The 24,017-nt window shown below is 40.4% G+C and overlaps 1 protein-coding gene and 1 long non-coding RNA gene across 5 annotated transcripts in view; one reads left to right on the top strand and one right to left on the bottom strand.

Moving 5' to 3' along the window:
* Positions 1–23,683, bottom strand: part of LOC144032268 (mitochondrial peptide methionine sulfoxide reductase-like) — a 64,290-nt gene extending 40,607 nt beyond the window's left edge. Inside the window, exons 1-3 of one of the 4 annotated variants that reach the window (XM_077540009.1) lie at positions 23,429–23,683; positions 19,425–19,676; positions 18,708–18,875 (exon numbers count right to left, since the gene is read on the bottom strand). In XM_077540009.1, the coding sequence (XP_077396135.1) occupies positions 18,708–18,875; positions 19,425–19,560 (304 nt within the window). In that variant the 5' untranslated portion in view covers positions 19,561–19,676; positions 23,429–23,683. Of the gene's footprint in view, positions 1–2,925; positions 3,065–18,707; positions 18,876–19,424; positions 19,728–23,428 lie in introns of those variants that run through there. The other 3 variants (XM_077540012.1, XM_077540010.1, XM_077540013.1) reach the window with 3 other exon arrangements.
* On the top strand, positions 18,326–22,099 carry LOC144032270 (uncharacterized). The gene is made up of 2 exons (XR_013287741.1): positions 18,326–18,913; positions 20,636–22,099. It is a non-coding gene; the product is annotated as an uncharacterized LOC144032270 (long non-coding RNA).
* Positions 23,684–24,017: the final 334 nt, after the last annotated feature.

The raw sequence follows: 24,017 nt of genomic DNA, 5'->3' as shown, positions 1-24,017 counted from the left end.
TTAGTGGAGAGAAACATGGAAAACGGGCTTGATAGGGGCTCTCAAGGACCGAACTTGGAGACCCCTGGCCTAGACCCACTGACTCTGTAAGCCCACCACGAAAGTAATCTCACTTGCACCCCAGCACAGCAGCATAGAGATATGTTGGAGGTTCAAGCGGTCAATGAACAGATGAAACGAGACCAAAAAGGCTATGACATCCCATGTATAAAAGGGTACATTATTCATCCCACACCGGAGGAACAGTGGGCAGGAACCCTGGAGACCCAAATCCAAGTTGTCAGCACCTCGGCAAACCAAAGCAAGTGGAGAAACCCCATTAAACAAACTCCACACAGAAAGGGCTCAAAGTTGGCTGTTCGAGCTGGAATCAGAGTGCGTTCTATACCTTGACGGCCAAATCAATAATTATCGACAACCAACCCCACGGTTCCTCCTCTAGCAAGATGGTGACGCATTCAGTTCAATACAAATCCAAATATAATTTGAGGGGGGATGATGATGATGGGGCAGATTGACCTGGTTGCTGGAGTGACTGTCTCTGTCGTCCTTGTGACCATTTCAAAGCATTTCAAAGTGCCAGATATCGAGTCCCCAGATGCTGATAATGCTGCATCATTAGTATTAGTTAGGGTGAGATGTTGAAGCGCCTATGAGAATCTTTATGGTAGAATAGCACTATACAAATGGTCAAAAGGTCAGCAATAAATGAAAGGCCTCATTGAATATATGCCCTTCCGTATTGGGATTGATTAAACTCCACTAATATTCTGTTGGTACATTAATAGAGGCCAGTTCATCTTAAAACCAAGTGGAAAAAACCTGAAGGACATACATTATGGAGACAAATTGATAATCAGAGGACCCTTTAGTTCACTTGAATTAAAATTTGTCATGCCAAGACATTTTGGACAATTCTGGACAGTTTCAGCTCCAGCGTTTCAGTTAGAGCAGGTCTTTAAAGGCATGATTGGATGAGAACTCTTACCTCAAACAAATGAGATACCTATGACTTGAAAAGAGACTGTGAGGAAGATCCAACACTTGCGACCTCAGATTTTATTTTTCTAAAAGTTATAGAAGAGATTCTAGGAGACTGTATAAGGGATAGCTTAACGATCAAAATATTACTCCATTCCAGCATTTCGTTAACGAACCTCGACAACTTCAGAACTCAAGATTAAAGCCCGAATCCCACTGATGTGTGAACGTTTGTGACGCTAACGAATGATGATTTCAAGTTATGGTTTGTTCAATTTTGCAATTTCGACAAATGTTTGCCTAGAGTTTAAAGTTTTTTCTTGTCGCAAGGTAACTTTGAAAACTTTTGCGAACATTGAACGATCCCTGACGGGAGCGCACATTCTCTAATCATTACCTTCGCCAGCATTCACCCCTCAGTGGGATACGGGTTTAAAATACGAACAACGGTCCAAAGGCATTATAATCACAAACAGCTTTGAAATCTTTGCCGACAAGCCAATCTCTGCCTTGCTTTTCATGTATTGTTTGTACATACTACGGATGATTACGTTCATAAAAGACATTCTGGAAATGCACGATGAATCTGCTTTAAGAGTTAAGATGAAGCATGAAGCTGTGAGATTGATATTGGTCAGCTTGAGCCTCACCGCCCCTACTATCCTGTTTGTAAGAAATATTGGCAGTCTGACTCGCGCTGGCTGAAAATAATGGCTGGTGTGCCCCTACCATGTAGCAATCTGCCACTGGATCGTTCGCGCCAAGGTCAGCGGGTACATTACAAAGACAGTAGAGAGGCAAGGAAGGGAGGGGGAGAACAAGGAGCACCTTCAATAGAAGGGGTGTTTATTTTAAAGATGGGGGGTGGGTGGACATGAACAGAAAGCTATAATTGACGATGTTTGCAAACATGCACTTCCCCAACTCCCACTAGGGTCACACTCGAACAAACTAAGCTGCTCCTCAAATCGCCCCTGCCGTGAAAAGAGGGTGGAACAGATTTGTGCCACGCGGCCTCTCCGAGCTGCTTGGACAGACGGAGCAGGAACTTATGACGGGGCGGAGCCTTCATGCGCGTAATGCCCAGATGGGCCCTCTGGACCCTTCGTCCCATGATGCACTTTGGCAACAAGAAAGATAGGTGATGACGAGGAGCATCAGAGTCAACAAAATACCCCATGTTTGCTATAATAACATTACAAATAGCTTTCCAGTGTATATTGTTAAGAATTGGACAAAATATCCATAGCAATGTATTGTATTGTATTGCAGAACAGAATCAATACACAAACGTTAAATATTGATGTTATACTATAGCTGTGTCCAGGGGATTTCGACAACTGTTCGAATGTAATCAGAATTTTTAAGTCAAAAAGCGCAGTAGTCTATGACTAACTTCAGTAACATTGTAGGAAAGATAACTACAAACAAATATGACAACACGAAACTTCTTGACCATAGCTTCTTCTGATGGGTGACCAGATTATTTAACTTGTTTTGTTTATTTTACAAAATCTTAATGAGCTATTATAACTCCAGATTAGATTTTATAGAAACCGGCTGGGATAGGCTCCAGCACCCACGAGACCCTTGTGAGGAGTGTTAACCTGTTAGCAGACATTAATGCCTTCATACGTGTTAATATTTCTTGCCATTCACGAATGCTTCGGCACTCTCTGCCATGGTGAAACTTGAAAAGTTCTCTCAGCTCGGAAACTCCGGTATCAAAATAAATTCCCAGTTGTCCAGTAGAAAATAGGACGTGAATGTGCGTCCACACATACCACATGAAGGCAGCATTATTTTCCAAAATTCACAGGTCGTTTATATAGAAATACATAATGGCAGCATGTCGAGTGTCTGGTCATGTTATGTTGCCAGAGTTGAGGCGCAACAAAGTCCACCATCACCACCACCGCTACCTCACCTTCACATGACAATTACCTGCTACAGCCATTTTTTCCTGTCGTCCGGCCAGGGCGCACTCCCTGCTCGGCATCTGAGTCTTATCTGACATGTTCTCAAGCCTCAGCGGACACCAACACAAACGAGGTGAAGCAGGTAGAGAGAAGTAGAGACAAATGGCTGGGTGTGGTACACTCGCAAGCTACCACAGCACGAGGGTGAGGAGGAGGGCATCGGCAGGGAGGGCGGCTGGTGGAAGCCGCCACGAATATGAATATTCATGGCGCGTGGGCTACGCCGTGCAACGCATAATAACTAGTCAAGGGGTTAATATGACTCTGGCACAAAAGCCTACGCCACACCGCGTGCGGGAATGAAATTAAATTTAAATAAATATTGGCGGTGGCGTGCATGCAAATGAACTTGGGCCATTTGATGGCGCTCAGAGGCCTCTTCGCAGGTTGGAGCGCGGCCTGCTGCTGTGCCTTTTGTTTTTTTTGTTTTTTTTTTTGCCATTTCGGAGGCGTTAATCCGGAAAGGGGAATAATAGCTTGTTAAAGCGCATGCAAAATAAATGGCGGCGGGATTCCAAATAATGCAAATACAGTAAATCATCTGTAAACAAGCCATTTAGCTGGTTATGTTTAATTCACTGTAGCATTGCTATGATGCGCACCGACGGCCATATTAAAACCTGTAACCATCCCATCGGAGATAACGACAATGTTGTCACTTTGTACCATATTAAAACCGCATGTTTTAATTCATCAATTCATTCATTTGCTTCAAGACATGATTATTAATACCAGATGCTAGTTATGGATGGATGCACGCTACATGTGTGGTAAAACGCTATATGCCACGGAAGAGGCGGGACTGTTTTTGCACATCAGTTTGTTTCCGGCTCGGTTTGCGACGTGTGGGCTGCGTAAAAAATACTTGTGCTTCCGATTTTGTGCTCCTCGGTTGCGCGTTCGCAACCCGGACCGGAACCAAACTGATGTGCAAAATCACGTCTCGCCTCTTCCGTGGCATATACCCCATAGGATGAGCGGGATTAAGTAACAACATAAATTGTGTGGAAAAAAAAAATGTTAAAGGGAGAGTTTGTAGTTTTAAAACTTGGGAGCAAAATTTGAATGAGGCCTAATTACGCTACTCAATTATCCCCCCCCCCCCCCACCACCACCACCACCTCAGGCATCACCACCACCAACCCGCTGTCCAAAACCACACCCCTCACTGTCCTATACATGAACTGTATCAACAGTATGCACCATAAACAAACTGTCATTAGCCAAAGCTGCAACACTGATAGCATGACCTTTTCCAATGTTATGTGTACCATAAACACTAAATATTGTGTTTTAACCCATTTAAAAGCAGTATCCATTTGTTACCCTAAGTTTAGAATGTTTTTAAATTTTAGACATTTGTTTGGAAATGACCTTCAACTCATTAACTCAACTCATTTTACATATTTTTTTTAGAATTTATGCGTCTTTGTTGTTTGTGTCCATATTAACCAGGAAAGGCAGCAGGTGTCAATAGACATGACGCTTTCAGCAAAAAACCACGCTTTTGGAGCGAGGAGGAAATCGACCACTTTATTTAGCGTGGTGATTCACATAAATATGTTTATTGAACGCAAGTTAAAAGCAGAAATTACGTTATTTACATAGTTACGTTGTACGCGCGTCACGGCCTGAATGGAATATTCCAATCGAGCACAAATGGGCATGTAAACGGGAGGAACTCTGTCCGCCACGCATGTAAACATGTTACCTCGATTGTTTCAGAAACCGGAATTCTGACCTTACAGATTTTCACGATTGTTAACACACAAAAATCTAAATTTTGGCACAATTTGCACAACCTTAACTTAATGTACAAATTGCTCGACCCGAATTGTCACTACTTCAAACTCCCTTATGACTCCCTCACACTCCGACTTTCCTTCTTTACACTCTGACGCCAATTGCAAATCACCTTGTCTAAACACTATACACACTGCTCAGTTGTTGCACACACACCTCATGTAAAAAGCTCAAAGCTTCAACCTACAATACATTCTGCAGTCAATTGCACATTCACTTGTCAAAACACTACATACAATGTTCTGTTGTTACACACACTTCTCATGTGACATCAAAGTGGTATCAACCAACAACACACAGGTGTTCAAAACTCAACACATTCAGGTCTGGTGAGCAATTAGCAATCAGGACTGCAGCATATGTGTCTTGAGCCGCCTCCTCCGCGTTTGGTGAATGGAGAATCTTGACGAGAGCAACCTGAGAAGGAGAAGTGTAAGAGTGAGAGGAGGACAGAGAAGCAGGAGCAGGACATAGAGGAGCAGGAAGAGCAAGAGAATGGAGAGGAGCGGGGGGAGGACAGGGAGGAGCAGGAGAACAGAGAGGAGTAGTAGTAAGAAGACTATTATATCCAATGAGATTCATGCTGAACCATGATTTAAGCATGAGGGAGGCTGGCTTGAGGGTCTTGCTGCTGGCCTTCCTTGATGACCTCCAAGACCAACTTGTTCCACCAGATCACATTGATGATCCATGAAGATTTACCGTAATTATGTTGTCATCTGGGACAATGTGAGTTTCCACCGAGCTCTGCTTGTACGTCAGTGTTTCCAGGACCACCCACATTTTAGGGTGTTATTTCCCCCGCCATACTCTCCATTCCTCAACCCCATCGGTTGCCTTCAGGCTCATTTCATCATTAGGGCTACTAAACATTTAGCACATAAAGCAGCTAAAGCGGAAGCTGAATAGCAGCGATATGACAGTAATATGGATGATTATTTATGTGTGGGCGCAGAATGCCTCCTCCTATACGCTCAACAAGTGACGGAGAAGTCAGGACGCTGTTTTGGCGCATGTACTGCGAGCCAAAATAACATCACACCCTGCTGCAATCCCACATCTCTCCTTTTTTTAAACTCCCTCTCTTCCTCTTCCTGGCTCTCTTATCTGGCGGGGAAATGAAGCTCAATCACCTGCGGAGGAGCTGAGGGCGGCACGGGCGACTTTGCAATGCAAATGCCAGGTAATTACCCCGACACGAGGGGAGTGCAAGCGCACGTATGGAAATAGAGCAGAGTGGGGGGAGAAAAAAAAAAAGTAGAAAGAAAGAAAGCAGGAAATAGAGAAAGAGATGAAGCAAGCGGCGGGTTCACCTGCCTGTTGATGCGGGATGATTGGGGTGTCAGGAGAATGTGGGGAAAAAAAAGAGAGGGGGGATGCAAACACTATCAGATGATGTCTGGTTGTTTGCGGCATCACCGTGTGCAACCAACTACAGTAAAACAATGAATGCCATTTATGTTGTGACCTATTTTTTTCCCCTAATAAAATCTATGATCAATACGTTCAGTAGCAGCTCTGTTGCTAACCAAAACAGCAGCGGAGACTTAGCACATGTTGTAAATGAGACATGTGGTGGCTCAACAATGTGTGTCCATGTTAGTGTTCCACATCACACAATTTGTAATATAGAGTGAAACCTCAATTTTCATGATTTGTCCATTTTAGAACAACTGACTAAAAAAACAAATATCACACCAAAGCAATATTTCCCAAAGGAAATAATGCACCGGTAAATCATATACATCTGTTCTAGACACCAAAATTAAAAACAAAAAATACATTTTCTCAAGCATAACTATTAAAGCGCTTAGGGCGCCTTATAGGTAGAAAAGTGCTATACAAGTGAAAGTCAAAGTCAAAAGAAAGACAACTCCATACATGTGCTACACTTGTGCTGGGCGCGGAAATGGGGCCAGAGATATTTGTTTGGAAAACTTCGATGAGGGGAGTAGGTGGAGCCATTTCTGCATTTAGTTATTTCTTGAATTCTATCACATTTATCACCTTCTTTATCAAATAGCGGGCACTCAAATTTGTCGCATTGTGTGTAAAGGGTTCAACTGACAGCAAAGCATACCCCACAATGTACAGAATGCTTTACTCAAACTTATGTGATTCTTTTTTTTTTATTGAGTGGGACACAACGGGCAAAAAAGTGTGGTAAAACTGTGGCAATAAACTGTGTGCTTTTATTTTGACGTTTTGACAGGATGTTGTACGTCAATATGTACATATACATCCGAAAAAAAAGAAAAGAAAAAAAAAGTACTAACTGCAGTCTCCACTATTGTGTGGCCATGCTAATGTTCCACTTGACATAAGTTGTAATATACTTGTATATTTGTTTAAGATTTTTATAGTCTGCCTCATCATATGCATTAAGTGCTTTTCATAGTTTTAAATTTTGTTTTCATCTTATCTACCTTCCAATTTTAATGACAATTGTATTTCGTATATTATATATTCACCGATTTCCAGGGGTGTGCCCTAGGATTCTGTTTTGTGGCCGCTCGTCTTCATTCTTACGATGTAAGAAAATATACTACATACACTATGAGGCATTTAGAGTCCATCTGGAAGATGAACAAACTATGGTTCTTTGTGCTATAAAAGGTTAATTATGACCGTGTGTTTGTGAGTGTACAGTTGCACGCATATCATGCTTCACTGCTTCTATGTTCATATCGCATGTGTGTGTTTTAAATACAGTCTACATATGAGCATGCGTGCACCATTATGCTCATGCCCTCTAATGGGCACTTGTGTGTGTACACGCTTGTGCATGTGTGCATGTGTGTGTGTTGTGCCGCAGGATTTAATGCGTACGCCAGCTTGCAGCTGTTTCATTGTGAGCCAACGAGAGCAGAGCGACGTGCAGATGTGCTTTAAGTATCAAAGAGATTATCAAGTGACCTGGAAATGAATAAACACACGCAGTGCGGTGCACAGTGAACGCAGCACGCCGGCCGCCATGTTGTCGTCCGGGAAGCGGCAACGCGGTGGTTTGTTTGTGTGGAAGCAACAGTGTGACTCACAAGTCTGACGAGCGTTTTTGGGCGTGTAATCGCACCGTTGCTCGAGTCTCACTTTGCACTAATTAGAATAATAAATCACACCGCTTCAAAAGGGCCCTCCGACGTGGCGGCGAGCAGGTGGGACGGCGTGAAAAACAAAAGGGTTTGATTGCTCTGCCACGGTCGGTTAAAAGCAGCGTGACGCTCCACGGGGGATTCGTATTCATAAAGCGACGTGACAAATTTGGAGTCATATTTAGGTGCGTCTTCCATGTGACAAAAGTTGGACTATTGTCCGAAATGCACATTGACTGTGGGGTTGGGAGACTCATCGATTTCAACGATAACAGTAAACAACGGCTATCATGCTTCAACCTTCACAGCCCCCGCTATAAAGCAGATTTTTAAGCAAAATGTTCTTTACATGAATTTAGATTTGTGTCGCACGATTGAGCGTGGAAAGTCGATCTCTTGACATCGTGCACAAGTGGAGATCTTCTTGCTGTTCCCATTGAATGTACTTTACTAAAAGGGAATGAGAGGAGCCGCTTCAACTGAGAACGCCCGCTTTTTCTGTTTATCAAACTGTTATGACCTATATTTTGACACATTTATGCTCAGGATAATGTGGTTGATTGAGCACATCAATTCATTTTGCTTTAAACAATAAATGCACGTTAAAGTAGTAATTGTACGTAATCTCACTCTCGATTAGTACATTAGTGTGACATGTTAACTTATTACACCTGTATAACAGTGAAAAACATGAACCCTTGAGGTCCTTATAAATATCCACACTAAGAAGTCCCCATTGACAAAAATATCAGTAAAACTATCATATATTAAAATATTTTCCCACCATAAACAAGTCAGCCTTTAAAACTGCTTCAGCCTGAAATATACATATTAAATATTCATTATTTTTAAGGGATTTTAAACTCTAAAGGCCAACATGTTTGCACAACTTCAGTTTTTTTTTAATTAAAAAATGTAATTAATAAAAGAATTTCTATAGACTACATTTCAAGTGCAGTATTTGCTCATCACTAATATTAGGCCTTGAGACAGGTCAATAATTGGTAGCAGCATTGACAAAAACTGAATATCAATAGTGACATTTTATGAAACGTGAAATACATATATAGCAAGGAAATGACAAACTTGCCAATAAATTAACGGGTTACTTTAAGGGAAAAAAAAAATATCAAGCTATACGAATTACTTATATCCGAACATAAAATCACACAGGACTACTCACATTCTCAATGAAAAATATAACGCAACATATCTTCGTATGTATTCGAAATTTATGCTGCTCAGGTGCCTACATCAAAAAAAAAGTTTCACAATGAATGTGCCACAATGCCCAAACTGTTACATTTCAACACTGTAGAGCTATTTTATTAAACACATTACAATTTTTGTTGTCGTTTTATTGTGCGTCTGGAAAGGAATAACGGCATTTTCATTCCTTTCAATGAGCATGATCACGAAGCAAATTAAACTCAGTCAAGGCACCACTGAATTTCCAATGGGGGAAAAAAAATGCATGCTGACTCTTTACATTTTTATGACGGTCTGCAGTCTTTTTCCTCATTCAAGCATCTTTACCAACGCTTGAGGGTCTTCGTTCCCTACATCCCCCCTCCTCCATTCAGCAACTATTTCTGGCCTACATCTTTTGCTAAATCTCCGTCCCACCATCTTCTTTTTATCATTATTATTCCTGAAGAGACTTTGCTTGGGGGAGAAGATGCCATTTATGTGCTGAGACAAAGCCAAACGGATGAAAAGGACGCTGGGGAACAATATGTTTGCTGACGCCACCATTGTGGAACCTTCAATTTGACCCCGAGGGCTGGGATTGAGTGAGGACCCGGCTGTCTTAATGGGTGATTTTTTTGGGATGACTCCTCTAGACTTCCATCTAAATCACTTAAAAGCCCCTCATTGTACGGCGAGTAACCATCCAACCACTGCGTGCAACCCACTTTTCACTGCAGCGGTGGCCAATTGCGGATGCATTGAAAACAGGGGAAACAATGAATCCGTTAGCTCGCGTGTCTTTAGCAGCGTAGCTCGGGGACACGTTCTCTGCTCGCCGATTGGCTGCGGCGGGAGGGAAAAGTTGGCGGAAAAGACACCGCAAGGGGAGGATGGAGGCAGAAAGGATTTGAAAAGCAAAGCCTCTTTGGTAAAGAGGGAGCCGTGTGGGGGTTGCTGCTGGATGGATGGATGGATGGATGGATGGATGGATGGATGGATGGATGGATGACACAAGGTTCAGATTAACCCTAATCTCAGGCTTTAGGTGAGGCAGTGCACAGGGGAAGCCAGGTGGTTCAAACTGGTAGAAGGAGGGGGAGGGGTGTTAATCTCAGCGTGCTTTTATTTTGATAGAGATATCCCCACAAAAATAAAGAGATGTTACGGATTGGCGGGGGGCGGGGCTAGCGCGATGGTAGCGGCAAGCCGATTGGCTGCTGCCTGCATGGCGACAGTGGCACATGCCCTGGTGCATGGGATTAGAAGGACAGCTCCCTAATCTGCTGTTCTAGGCTCGTATGTAGGCCAAGTGTGGCTTAGCCCGGCCGCTCTTAACGCGGCAACAGGAAGTGGACTGCCGTGATGTGTTGCGGCGCTTTAAAACAGTTGCTCTTGCCTCTGCATTGAAACATTCTTAATTGGTGCACACATTGTCAAGTGCTGCAAAACATGAAATTTATAATTTAGAAAAAAACTCAACTCATGATAATAGAAATGACAGGACAGTCATATAGCCAGTTAGCAGTTCTCTAGTTAGCCGTGGCTAGCATTAACAAGACTAGGGGTGTGAATTGCCTAGTACCTGACGATTCGATTCGTATCACGATTCACAGGTCACGATTCGATTCGATACCGATTAATCCCGATACGAATTTATAAGTCGATTGTTGCGATTTTTTTTCATTCAAATTTAGAAAATACTAATCAGTAAGCTTGTAGAGTGTAAGATTTATATGAAAATGTATTATTTATTTATATGAAATTTCAGTCTTATAGAGGTTGTAATTTGTTTCATGTTTGAACAGCATTGAAATAAAATATTAAGGCTTAATGTTCCATTCATATAACATTCTTCCATGCTTAAGGTGTGAATCCTTAAAAAAAAAAAAAAAAAAAAAAAAAAAAAAAAAAAAAAAATCGATTTTGCCTATTATTGAATCGATTCGAGAATCGCGCGATGTAGTATCGCGATATATCGCCGAATCGATTTTTTAACACCCCTAAACAAGACACCAAAGTATTTTGCCCAAAAGAAATACTTCATCCCTCATATGTTATCATAGGGTGCCCACTTGTTTTCTTATGGTGAACGTCATATACTCTCATACAACAGACCTACAGTATTATCTATTGTCTTATGATGTATTTCATCATTGACCCTCAGACATTCTCATGCAGTGAACCTCATACATCTCATATATGAGAACCTCATGTTCAAATACAGTGAACTCTGTTCTCCTACAAGCTCAGACGTTCTCATTACAAGACTCTCGTATGTTGTCATAAAGTGAACTTCATGTTCTTATGCAGTGAAAATCATACGTTCTCCACAAGTAACTTCACGTGTTCTCATACAGTGAACATTATGTACGATGCACTATGAACTGAGTACGATATTTTTCGGATTATACCTCGCGCCGGGTAATACATTGTACCAGAATGCATCATGGGTGCGGAAATACTTTCCGAAACTCAGGGTGCTGTTCAAATGTGTCGTTGGGTTATCAAGTGACCAAAAAAAAAAAAAAGTGCGGGCAGCAAAAGAGTTCCGGTTGGATGAAACTCCTGCTTCTAACTATGGAAAAGTGTTTCTATTTGTGTGGTCAAATCTTATACTAATGCAAAATCCTTGTAGTGGCGGACCACCACACAGCATGCTGGAAACAGAGTAACATCACACAGTTGCCATGACTACAGTGTTTTTTCATCTTTGAATTCTTCTTTTGCTTCCATTTCTTCTTCTACTTTGTTTTGGTGGTTGGCATATAATTTGTGTGCATTAACGTCGGTGGATAGAAGGTCGCAGAAATGCACAGGAAGTCAACACGAACGGGCGACGAGAATTTTGGGTGCTAGTCCGAGCTCTAATTTTAAAATACACAAGTCACACCTGAGTGTATGTCGCAGGAACAAACTATGAAAAAAAAAAGCCCGAAACATACAGTACATTCTCATCTAGTGAACCATTGTTTTCAGACAGTGAATCTCTGATGCTATCTTATCACATGTATGCTCTCATACATGACCTATTAGTGAAGCTCATTTGGTCTCATACAACATCACATTACCAAATAAGGAAATTTAGAATATGTTCTTACTGGGTGCATGTTCTAATTCAGCACATTTATTATGCTCTCATATACAGTAAACCAGTTGCTCTGAAATGGTCAACCTCCTATCATACAGTATGTGTTCTCATACAGTGGAACTATTATGTTCTCATAAAATGAACTTAACATGGTCTAATACTCTCGTACTGTAAGTTATACAATTAACCACACACTTTCATAGCGTAAACCTAACAACATTACACTATGGAAAATGGAATGTAAATGTATACTGTTATCAGATAATTGGACCACTCATGACTTCATGTTCTCAAGTCACTGTCCATTAATGTACAACGACAAACTTAACTGAGTTCTAAAAAGGCACCGTGATGATTCTATAAATTAGTCGCGCTTATTAGTAATATATATATATATATATATATATAAAAAAAAGAAACAGCACAGTGCTTTCTGCTTAACTAGGCTGCAAAATTGATTTGCCTGCATGACATTCTGTGAGCGTTATTGTTCATCACAGAATATGTCAGCCATGTAGTTCCATTACAAGTACAATTAAAAACAAAAAAGCAGAGTATTAATCATTTTAAAAAGCACTCAATGCGACAAACAGTGCTGTTGACTATTAATGGGATGATACATAAGCCTACACAGTGTAACTATAAGGTAGTTGCTTTATTTAAAAAAAATACAAGAACAAATCAGATTGTATAGGTCAAATATTTAGTTGAAGTTTAGTAATACTTTTTACCTAATGTCTAATCGCCTATCCTATGTATTGTTGTATTTTTGTGAAAAAGGTCAATTGGAGTTTTACACAGCGCTGTCTATTTTTTTTTTTTTTTTTTTACACCTGATATCATTATTGCCGTGTTTTCTTCCTCCCTACTGTACACCCCAAAGCGAAATCAGTCGTGTGTCAAACAATAACATGTGAACATGAGAGGAACGGTGCAAAGACGGGAAGTAGGTCACATAGCAATTTATTTGACAAAAAAAAAAAAAAAAAAAAAGAGGGAGGCTGAGGGGGGGATGGTGGAAGGGGAAGTGGGGCACGCTGTGTGCAGAGGCGGCGGGATTTTTGTTATTTTGGGGGAGAACGCGGCAGATTTTTTTTTTGTGTCTGCATGCTTAAAGGAAAGTTGCGGAAAGGCACTCCAAAGGTGACAAATTTATTTGGGGTGAGGTGTATAGGAGTGATACTGTATTGTGGTCGCTGGAGTGCATCGACACTGGCGACACACAAACACACACGCACACAAACACTTCCTGATCCCGATTAAACCCGCTCGACATCATCATGTAGACCGCGTCACCCCCAAGCACGCTACATACATTAGCATCTGTGCAGGTTCAAATAACTCAGTGTCTATTTGAATTATTAAATGTTTTATATTGTATTAAAAGTGCTGCCGTTTTGATTCTATACACTAAATGTGTTCAATAGAGAATATATTCACATATTAATCCAGGGTAGTGATTCTTGGATTAGAAAACGCACTATTTGACGTGATAAATACAGTATATAGAAAACGTGGATTGCACATGAAATGTTTGCATCATATATTTAAATATTACAGAAATTCACTGGGGAAAAATACTATCAAAAATAATAATAATAATAATAATAATAATAATAATAATAATAGTAATAAATATCAACCATGTTTATCTTTAAAAAAAAATAACTGACATATTTGGAATTTTTTTTGTTTTAATTCAGTTATTGCAATGTGAAATAATTTAAAATACCTTCATGTATTTTCATTTGATTCTCTGTACTGTGTGTTTGTGTATTCAGCAAATTAATATTTTGTTATAGTGTCTACTGTAGTAGAGTGATTCCAACTGGAAACAAATGACTTGTGTGTTTTAACATTGAACAATAAAGATGCTTCAAATTAAAGTTGGGTATAAGGTGGGCGAATACGGACGTAGGGCCTGAATTAATATTGTGAGAGTATTTAGTAGTCGATGGGAGACAATCTGTGCAGACTGAGGATGTGCAAAGCCACATTAACACATGAGCGAGGCTCTGGAGCACCAGTCTTCTCTAATGACTCCATAATCCCGCCCAAATGCTGCCTGCTTGCTAATCTCTCCATCGGATTACCCAAGTGGGGACGAACCCTGCGCTCTATTTGTCTCAACCCGGCTCTACTCCGAGCCGACGCCTTCTTCCTGCATGGGAACCCTCGTATACAGTCAATCTCATGTGTTCTCGTGCAGCGAAACTAATACCGGCATGTAGTACACTGCAATATTCATAGTAAACTGCTTATATTCTCATACAATCTCCCTCATATCCCCATACGCTGAACCAAATACATTCTCATATACTAACCCTCATTTTATCAAAGTGTGAAACTAAAATGTATGCTCACATTCTAAATGGGGGTGTTCATCTCTACAATGGAAAATGATTCGATACATATCTCAATATATGGACTACAAAATGATTGAATTATGCTTCAGTTCAATGTCCTTCATTGCCAATCACAAATAAGAATCGTACAAAAACAGCTTGTACGTTGCAGCCAACTACAGTGTAGTGTAGCAGCCCCTCCCACTTCGCTGAGCACGACACGTTATAGACCAAACCAGCAATTGAATCATAACATGTTTTCTGTACTATCAAATTGAAAAAAATTTAAATCAGGTATTTGTATAATAAAAGGAATGGAAATTTGGATAGAATGTTTTTCTCTTAGTATTGACAGATTAATCGAAGAATAAATAATCGTTATTGAGCAGCTTTAAAATTTAAAAATTCATGTGATCGCATCGGAATTGGCAGCATAAAACCATAAACAACCCTAAACCTACTGTGGGCTTAACAAAATAAAATAAAATAAAATAAAATAAAATAAATAAATAATTGTAGCCTACTATGGAACTAAACTGTTCTTTTATTCATACACCAATCTTCATATGGTCTCATGCAGTTAAACTCATCTTCTCATAGTAAACTAAAGATACTGTTTTCTCATACAATGGACCTCAAACAGCAAACCTATGTTCTCATATACTTCTCATATGCGTTCTCAGCCAGTCAACTGAGCACACTCGCATAAAGTCAACCTCACATTACCTTCTTTTACGGTGAAACTTGTATGTTCTCAATGTCATCTTACTCACGCAATCAACTTCGCATGTTCTCATGCAGTGAAACTCATATGTGCTCATACACGGTGTCGAAAATGTTCTCAAGGCGTGAACAAGCTTTTAGATTCTCATACAGTGAACCCTCCCTTGCTCTGCTATAAAGTTCTGCATAAGGAAATTGAACCACATTTAGTGAAATTAAACTGGACACCATCGCTCACTATTAGGCAGTAAAAACCTTGTGATTTGCCCTCAGTCCATTAGCAAAGAAAGGGAATAATTAGACTGGGCAAGTTACAATTACATACACTGAAAGATAATTGTAGTATAGGTGTATCATTCCAGATGTAATGACAGTGATTTTAAAAAAGTTGAGTAAAACAAGTCTTGTAATGAACTACAATTATATTCTGGGGTGAGTAGTATTTTGGAATTTAAAAAAATAGATTCAAACGAAGGTAAAAGAAGAAAGTGGAGGCCGTTAAAACCAAATAAAGAGAATCAAAAGGAATTCATTTAGAGTCTTTAAAGAAAAAAAATCCATAACTCCCTATATCAAAGCTTCGACTCAGGGCTTTTTCCTGTCAATTTACGTCGGACTTCAGGAGAATCTAAGCCCATTTTACTGGTCACACGTCTACCATGTCCTATTCTTTCTATCCGCTATAGAAAAACGCCATTTTGTGGGCCTAAAAATGTCGCTTTGATTTTACAGCAGCGCTTGTATGCCTGGCCCTGCACGTGTGTGTGTGTGTGTGTGTGTGTGTGTGTGCGTGTCTGTCCTATGCACTGTAGCTCAAACTGCAGTCGACAGCCTGCAACAACGCTTAGCGACGTCGTAACACTCCGCACAGCTCGAGCGAAAAATTGCACCTACATTTGATTTTTGCAGACGATTTTTGGCTGCCAAAGATCAAAATAGATATTTTACACCTTGATAAAAATGGGGATCAAAGTGTGTGTCTAAATACGATCTGGGCAGCACTCAAATGCAAATTAATGATCCACATAACGTGTAAAAATAAAAAATAAAAAAAATAAAAAATAACGAATCAGGAGCATGTGCGTGCAGCATAAAGCAAAATAAAATGTGTTGAATTGCATCATATTTTTTTTCATAAATTTACTAGGGCCCTCAGAGCACTTCAGCATCCTGCGTTAACATAACAGATGGACGCATTACGGTTGTAAAGGTTTGGCAAGTGAAGCATGAGATGGAGGTGCGTTCGATTCGACGTTGTTAGCGGAGGAGAGGGGTGGGCTGGGGTTGCTTTTTTGTTCCTGCGGCTGTCCCGTTTCCCGCGATCAGCTGACGGATGATGGAGCGCGGAAGGGGTCAGGGGGCAAAACCTTGCATTGTCAGCCGAGCCGCTCACCGCTCTCCCCCTTCCACTCCCAACCCATCTCCCGTGGGGGTTCCCCCTCCCATGGCTGCCCCCCCCCCCCCCACCTCCCCTTTCACGTGCAACCTCCTGCAGCATTGACATGCATTTATCAAACGTGTTGTGCAAAAGGGCGGCCATTGCTCTTGTATGTCATGTATGACACTTCTACATGCAACATACTTGGGTATCGGTAAATGGGCCCGATTTGGATATTTTCATTTTTGTTGCCAGTGGTTTACATAATGTCTGCTGTGTTGATTCAATTTGTGAGGACAATCAATTTATATTGGTACACAAATGTCATTTCATAAGTGTAGTCCTGGATAAAGATATAATCAAATAATAAATGTGCATGTCGTGCATTCTCAGGTTGTCATACAGTGAATCGAATATGTGGTCAGGGATAATTTTGTTCTGCTGAAGTGAACGTACACAGTGTATCACGTTGGCCCTTATACAGTGAACCTAGTATGTTATTATTACTATTATTGAACAGATAATCAATTCTCAAATCAATAATTATATTGGACAATCAATTAATCGTTCCGTGACCTCATTTAATTTTATATTGTCCAAGTCCTCAGAAAATCAAGTACTCAACAGTAAATTCTTAGATTTGGCAATGATCTACATTTTTGTCTCTTTACTAACACGGTACTGAAAACAACCAGTAACTGATTCCTAATTCATCTGTTTAGTGTTGTGTGAAATAATGCCCTGTTTTTTTTTTTTTTTTTTTTTAATAAAAGCGTGGAAATTAGGGCTGGGTATTGATACTTGAATCGATTTGATTTCCATTCGCAAGAGTTCCATTTGATTTGATTTCGAAGTTTTGTTTTTTAAATTCAATTCAATAAAATGGAACATGAATTTTTTTTGTCAAGAATATATGGGAAAAGACATTAAAAAAATCAATATATGGTTTTATGAATTGATATTGGGCTATGATGAGTATAATTTATTCAATTTGATAAAGTAAAGTTAAAATTCCAGCCCCAAATGGATATTCAAATGATTTTTATTGTACTCGATTCATTTATTAATCACCTAAATAATGGACATGTGAAAATTGTTAGTTGCAGCCCTACTTTGAACCTAGCACATTTCTTCAACCTAATACAATGTCACATATTGTACCCCAAGTTCGTTCTCGTACCATGCTCATAAGTCCAGACATAAAACCTACTACCTTCTCATTATGTGATGTTTGTGCCAATACCGTGAAATGATTAATTGAGTATGTATGTTCTACCGCGCACTTCATCGCTTCTCATGCAGTGAATCTAGAGTGAACAATGCATAGTCACATACAACAGACCTAATAATCCAGTCGGTTCTCATGCAGTAAACCTCATACGTTTTCCTGTACAAAACCAAAAGTGTTCTTTTACATCCAACCTAGTACGCTCTTTCGCAGTGAACCCAATACGTCCTCGTTCATTTACCGACGACGACACTTTGCCCTCACACGTATGACGTATGACACATGAACTTCGCTGAACCCCGCCACTGACGTCGCCGTGCAACGATTGCATCCATGAACGCTGCGGACTTCGCTGCATATATGTGCATGTAAAGGGACGAGACAGCCCCCCCCCCCCCTTCTTTTAGCCAAAACCATCGCATCGTCACAACCGCCCCACCCCACCCCCAGCCCAGTTTTTCCTATGTAATCCCTGCCAGCTGGCCTCGTTGGTTAATCCCTCTGCACTGATCAGATAGGCCACGCATCCAGTACGGGACAGGGGCAGATAGGGGCGGGACGCTCCTGTCTATGCGTGAGTGTGTACGTGTGTGTGTGTGTGTGTGTTGATGAGGTGGGGGGTGGTGTCGACCAGAAAGCATAAATTGCCGCTCGTGCCTTCGCCTCGGCGCAGTGTGTCTGTGTGCGAGCCAGTCGCCTCTTCTTCCTCCTCCTCCACCTCCGCCTCCTCCTCCTCCTCCTCCATCCCTTTATCTCCTCTTCCCTTGGATGCTCATACATATATACCTACGTGGCTTATATATGTATCCTTTTGGGCTTTTTTTTTTTCCTTCCCTGAATGGATTTTTCCTCCACAACGGTTTATATACTTTTTTTTTTTTTTTTTTAAACCTCCCTACCTGTTTTGTTTTTTTCCTGACTGCATGCCTCCCATCCCCTTGTTGTCCGCCATCCCAGCATCCCTCCTTTATCCTGCAAGCCGGCAAGAGGACCTCGGGATGCGGAATCGGGGACCACGGATGCGCCAAAACGAGAGGAAATACTGCAGCCTCCTCTCCTGTTCTCATCTGGGATATGACAACAAGTGCATTAGTTATTTTTCTAGGTAAACCAATTAATTGTTCAAAAAAAAAAGTTAGGAAGTTCCTTGGACTAACATTTCTGCTTATCACACCAGTGTTTGAATTTGTTTATTTCGAGCCTGTTAGCGACAGAGAGGTGACGGGAGAGTGGGAGGACGGACGTAAGGGGAGGGAGGGAGGAGGATGAGGGAGATAACAACGCGGCTTTACCGACTGTAACGATGCGACGCTTAAAGCCGTTAAGCGGCGGCGTTTGTGGGGGGGGCGGGGTGTAGGAGGTGATGATGGCGTCGTGTGCAGGAATGGGAGCCGGCCGTTTCCAGCTTGCTATATCTTGCATGGATGCATGTGTCTTTTGTTGCCCCCGCCCCCCCCCCCGCCGCAATCACTCGCGAACGTCGCCGCGACGGGTAACGTCAACGGTGTTCCGGTGTTTGGTTTGAGCTCTTTGTGTTCACAGTGGACCTTGATTTAATTTCAATACAATTAAGGCACGCGGTGAATGCCAAGAGAGAAGCCACAGTCTTCGCTCACCTGACGACGAGATGTCACGTACGTATGGGCCGCCCGTAGGACGCGGCGCACAAAAGGCGCAGTGAAGGTTAAGCAGCTTTGACGCGGGGATCCGGGTCGGTACCGTCAAAAGACGTTTAAATGGTCGCGGTGCCATCACAAGCAGCTTAGCGGCGTGGGCCAAGTGGACAGAGGGCTCGCACGTAGGGGTGGTAAGGGGGTGCCATGTGGTGACAGCGGGCCACTTTGAAGGTCTGCCAGTTTCCGCTTGACCTGTAATGACAACACAAGGTTAGATAGAATGTGGCATACGGGTTTAAAAAAAAAAAGAAAGAAAAAAAATGATGCCAGTTTATTTCTAACAAAAATGTAAATTGTTGCAATGGAAATCATGCGCCTCCAAATCTTGAGAGATTTAATTTTTAATAAATATCAGAAAATGCTAAGAAAAGATGTAAAAAAAAAAAAAAAGAAGAAGAAATATATATATTTTTGATAACATAAATGAGAATATTTACACATCTCAAATAATTCAATAATTTGAAAAAAAAATTCAAATATTATTTCGACCAACATGCGTATTACTATTCACATTTTTTTCCAGGTGTCTAAAAAACTGAACTTACATAATTTACATATGCTTTTTTTGTGTATGTACTTTTGTCATTTCATTCCAATTTTTATTTATTTATTTTTTGGTTTGTTGTACAAAAAAAAAGGAAAAAAATCCCAATAAAGAAATCATTTCATGCAACAAATTTCCGTTTGTTTATTTTTTAATGCCAAAAAAATGATGTAACGAAAGCAAAAATATTTTTTTTTTAAAATTTGTACAATCATAGTGCTGATTTGAATGCCATTTGAACATATAGTCCGTTCGCCATATTCAGGCCTGCCAAATGAAACTTCAGAGAACGCAAAAAACATTGTTTTAATTTAAACCCACAATAATTTTACAAAACAAAAACAAATCTATTTTCTAATCAATGTGATTAGTTTGAGAAGATGTAATTTTTTATTTTGTTATTATTATTATTATTTTTGTGGGCCAAGCACTTCGGTGCCAATCCTATAGCACTAAAGCATTTGAAGCACAATGGCGCAGTTGCATTCACTGCAGCACGTTGGCCTTTATGTTGTGATTTCCTGACGGCCCTTTTGAGGCACAATGAGCGCGTGCGGAAGGGCAAGTGTGGCGAGGTCATCAACTGCTTTTTTTTTTTTTCTTTCAGGGCGCCATCTTGCTCGCTGTCTGCGCATTATGCACGTCGGCGCTATAGAATTGGGACACCCCAACCTCCCCTCTGCAGAAATGAAGAGGGGTGGGGGTGGGGATAGGGGGTTAGACAGCAGGTGACCCCATATATATTAATATATACACACACACTGCTACCATACATCATCATGACATGTTATTACTATTGTTAAAGAGCCTCACTGTTTAACATTCTGATGTACAATATCATATGGGGAAATAACATGACTTTTTGGGGTCTTTACATGGGGTGGGAATTGTGCCATAACGATATATTAAAAGAAAACCATCTATGACACGTGACGTCACCATATTTCAAATAATGTTGAAAGAAAAACCTCTTTGTTAAGCATTGAGGAATAAAAATCTAAAATGAACTACAGTATATTACCAAGAAAATATCATCCAATGAAAACATTTTTTTCTCAAAAAGATTCAAACTAAACAATATATTCAATAATTTCTGTCTTACACGTTCAGTCATTACTTTATGTTTTACTTTTTCATTATATAAAATATCGCGACAAAAAAAAAAAAACATCATTCAATAAGTGTGATGTGTTTACAAATTACTGTTATATAGTAATCACTGTATGTTAACATTTTAAACGCATTTTCAAGAGTCAAGACTAAAAACAAAATGGTCACAAATCGCACACTTTGTTGCAAAAGAATGTCCCCTGACCAGACCAAACGCGCAAATGACAAATTTTGGCACCTAAAACTGTCTTCTTCTTTTCACAATCACAATATGTTTCATGGGTTGTTGAGTGACACAGTGTTGTCACATTAGCACAAAACTGTCACCACATGCACATACTTGGTTTTCATGTCAATTTGAGCTGTCCATAAGCATACTTTGATAAAACACAAACGAAAAATTCTCATTTATCTCTTTACAGCCACCTTATGCCAACATTGATAATAAAAGATCATCAAAATCTGCAGTTTCTGCACATACTTGGTTTCAGCTCAAACACTGGCTAATAACGGATGTCATGGCGAGTGATTCTGGAAATACTTCAAACTTGTTTTAACAATATAAAGTGATGCCCTAACTTCTGAAGTTACAAGCTGTCACTTTTTTTCTTCTTCTTCCTTGTGGTGTGTGTACACGCTTTCCTCTGTTTATTAAACAGTCTAAACAGTCAAATGCACAAATACGAAAATTCATGCCTACGGCAATGTTCCGGACATAACTTGCTAGGCACATTTTCTGTTGTGACTTCCAGGTTGTGAGTTGTGACTCCCCAAGACTATATATTTTTTTTAAGTTACATTGTTTTTTTAATGTTTTTTTTCATAGCATTATAATTCCAACTGTTCAAACAGTCAAGTGTCTGCATCATCTATTTACTAAAAAGACAAACTATCAATGAATGTACTATTCAGAACTTCTCAATACCTTACAGAATAAATAAAATATTGGATCAATTATCAATATTGTTTCCCTTTTCATCATTTTATTGGAAGATCCTTGCTTGTGCGCGCACACACACACCCACACAGCCGAGTCAAATCAATCTAATTTAGTCATGTAAATAGAGGTCGGCGCAGGCGACATGGCGAAGCGTCACTAATGGAAGAAAGAGATGGATGCCTTATGATAATGAAGGTACAATGAAGCACAAGCATGACCTTGCGGCGCCAAGTGTGGAACCGCGCACACACAACGACACACGCCTCTCCTCCTTCCACCCCCACACACCAACTAATTACAGGGTGAAAGGGGCACATCCTAGCATTTTTTCTTGTGTGCGCAGTTAAAATGTCGCCGCAAAAACAAACCTCCCCAATAAAAAGGTGTGATGCTAGCTAAGAGTTGTACCATAGCACATGCTCAAAAAGACAAGAAAACATACGCAGACCAACTGGAACAATGCCAGGCAAAATTTCGTGATTATAATTTGGGTAACACATATTATGTACACCTCTTACTCAGCTTGACAGACAGCCGAGTCAACCTATGGAAAGGTTTTCCTTTTACACTGACCAAAGGTAGAACTCGGGGTGATCCCCCCCTGCTTTAGGTTAGTTCTTATATCCACGCGTGTCATCCATCCATGTTGTTTGTGTCGTACGAGCTAGCTAGCATTAAGTTACACAATGAGGGCTGTCTCTTCAATCCAGCATCCAAGTTTGCAAACTCCCTTTCTCCAACAAACAATCAGGAATCAGCTTCAGAAATCTGGTGATCCGTGATTGGTCATTACCTGATCCATGACAACTTCTTTTTCAGTCCACAACAAGTGGCAAAATGGCCGCCTCCTGAGATGGCGAACACAAGGGGGATTTTGCTGCTTAACTCATATTCCATAAACACATTATCAGTCAGAAGACTGTGATTATACAATTGTTGAGGCCAGACTGAACATATTGTAAAGGCAATATTTGGGTTGACTTTAACTTTAAAGATTCATTAAATATTTATTTGAATGGATATCAAACTCAACTACAATTTTAAATGATATTCGTCTTTGTTGTTGTCTTCTTAAGGACGCCTAACTAATTGTATTAATTTGAATTTCCCATCCCCCACAGGCAGCAACGAGGAGCCAAAATGGAGTCCCTGGAGACCCTGAGATAAGAGTCACGGGAGTTGCCCTGGAGGCAGCGTGCTTTACAGTTTCTACGCACACGCGACACGTGCCGTCGCCCCATGCCCCCAAGTGCCTCCCACCTCCACCCCACGTCTAAACAAACACACACACGCACACATTATCAGCATCCTCAACTAACCCCTGCGTGGACACAAAAAAAGTTCACTTACTCAAGCGTGGGAAAAAGACATCCAAGGAGCGTGTGTGACCAACACATGGGGAACACTCACATCAAGTAACCCTTCACGATTAAAAACAAAATACCTTGCCATGTTAATAACTATTTGAATTTACCCTTTCTGTGACAATGTGTGACAAAAAGCGTGAGGTACACTTAAAACAAACATCATTGTATGTTCGCTAACAAACGCTGAACCACGTCGTGGCGTGCTTGCGATATCGTTCAACCCGGAAGAACGGTGGCCTAAAAAGGTCTTACTTAAACGCCCATTCCAAATATTAAAAAATAAAACCGTAAAATTGATAATTTTATTTACAAGATTACATAGGTAAACATGTAGCTTTGTGAAAACTATTTAATTTTTAACCAACTTTTACTTCTTCCGACTACATTTTGAAAAAGTAGTAACTTTTAACACGTTGTTTCAGTATGAGATTATTTACATGGGACATTTTTCTGTGAATTGTTTCTGAACTTTATGTTCAAAATGATGAATATGATTAATCAGTAATATGTAAATTATTTTTTTCTTCAGCAACCATCTTAAAATGGATATTGTTTAAATATTTTTAAATGGT

The sequence above is a fragment of the Festucalex cinctus genome, chromosome 12, assembly GCF_051991245.1.
Source record: "Festucalex cinctus isolate MCC-2025b chromosome 12, RoL_Fcin_1.0, whole genome shotgun sequence".
Classification (NCBI taxonomy): Eukaryota; Metazoa; Chordata; class Actinopteri; order Syngnathiformes; family Syngnathidae; genus Festucalex; species Festucalex cinctus.
This window is presented reverse-complemented; position numbering and strand designations above follow the sequence as displayed.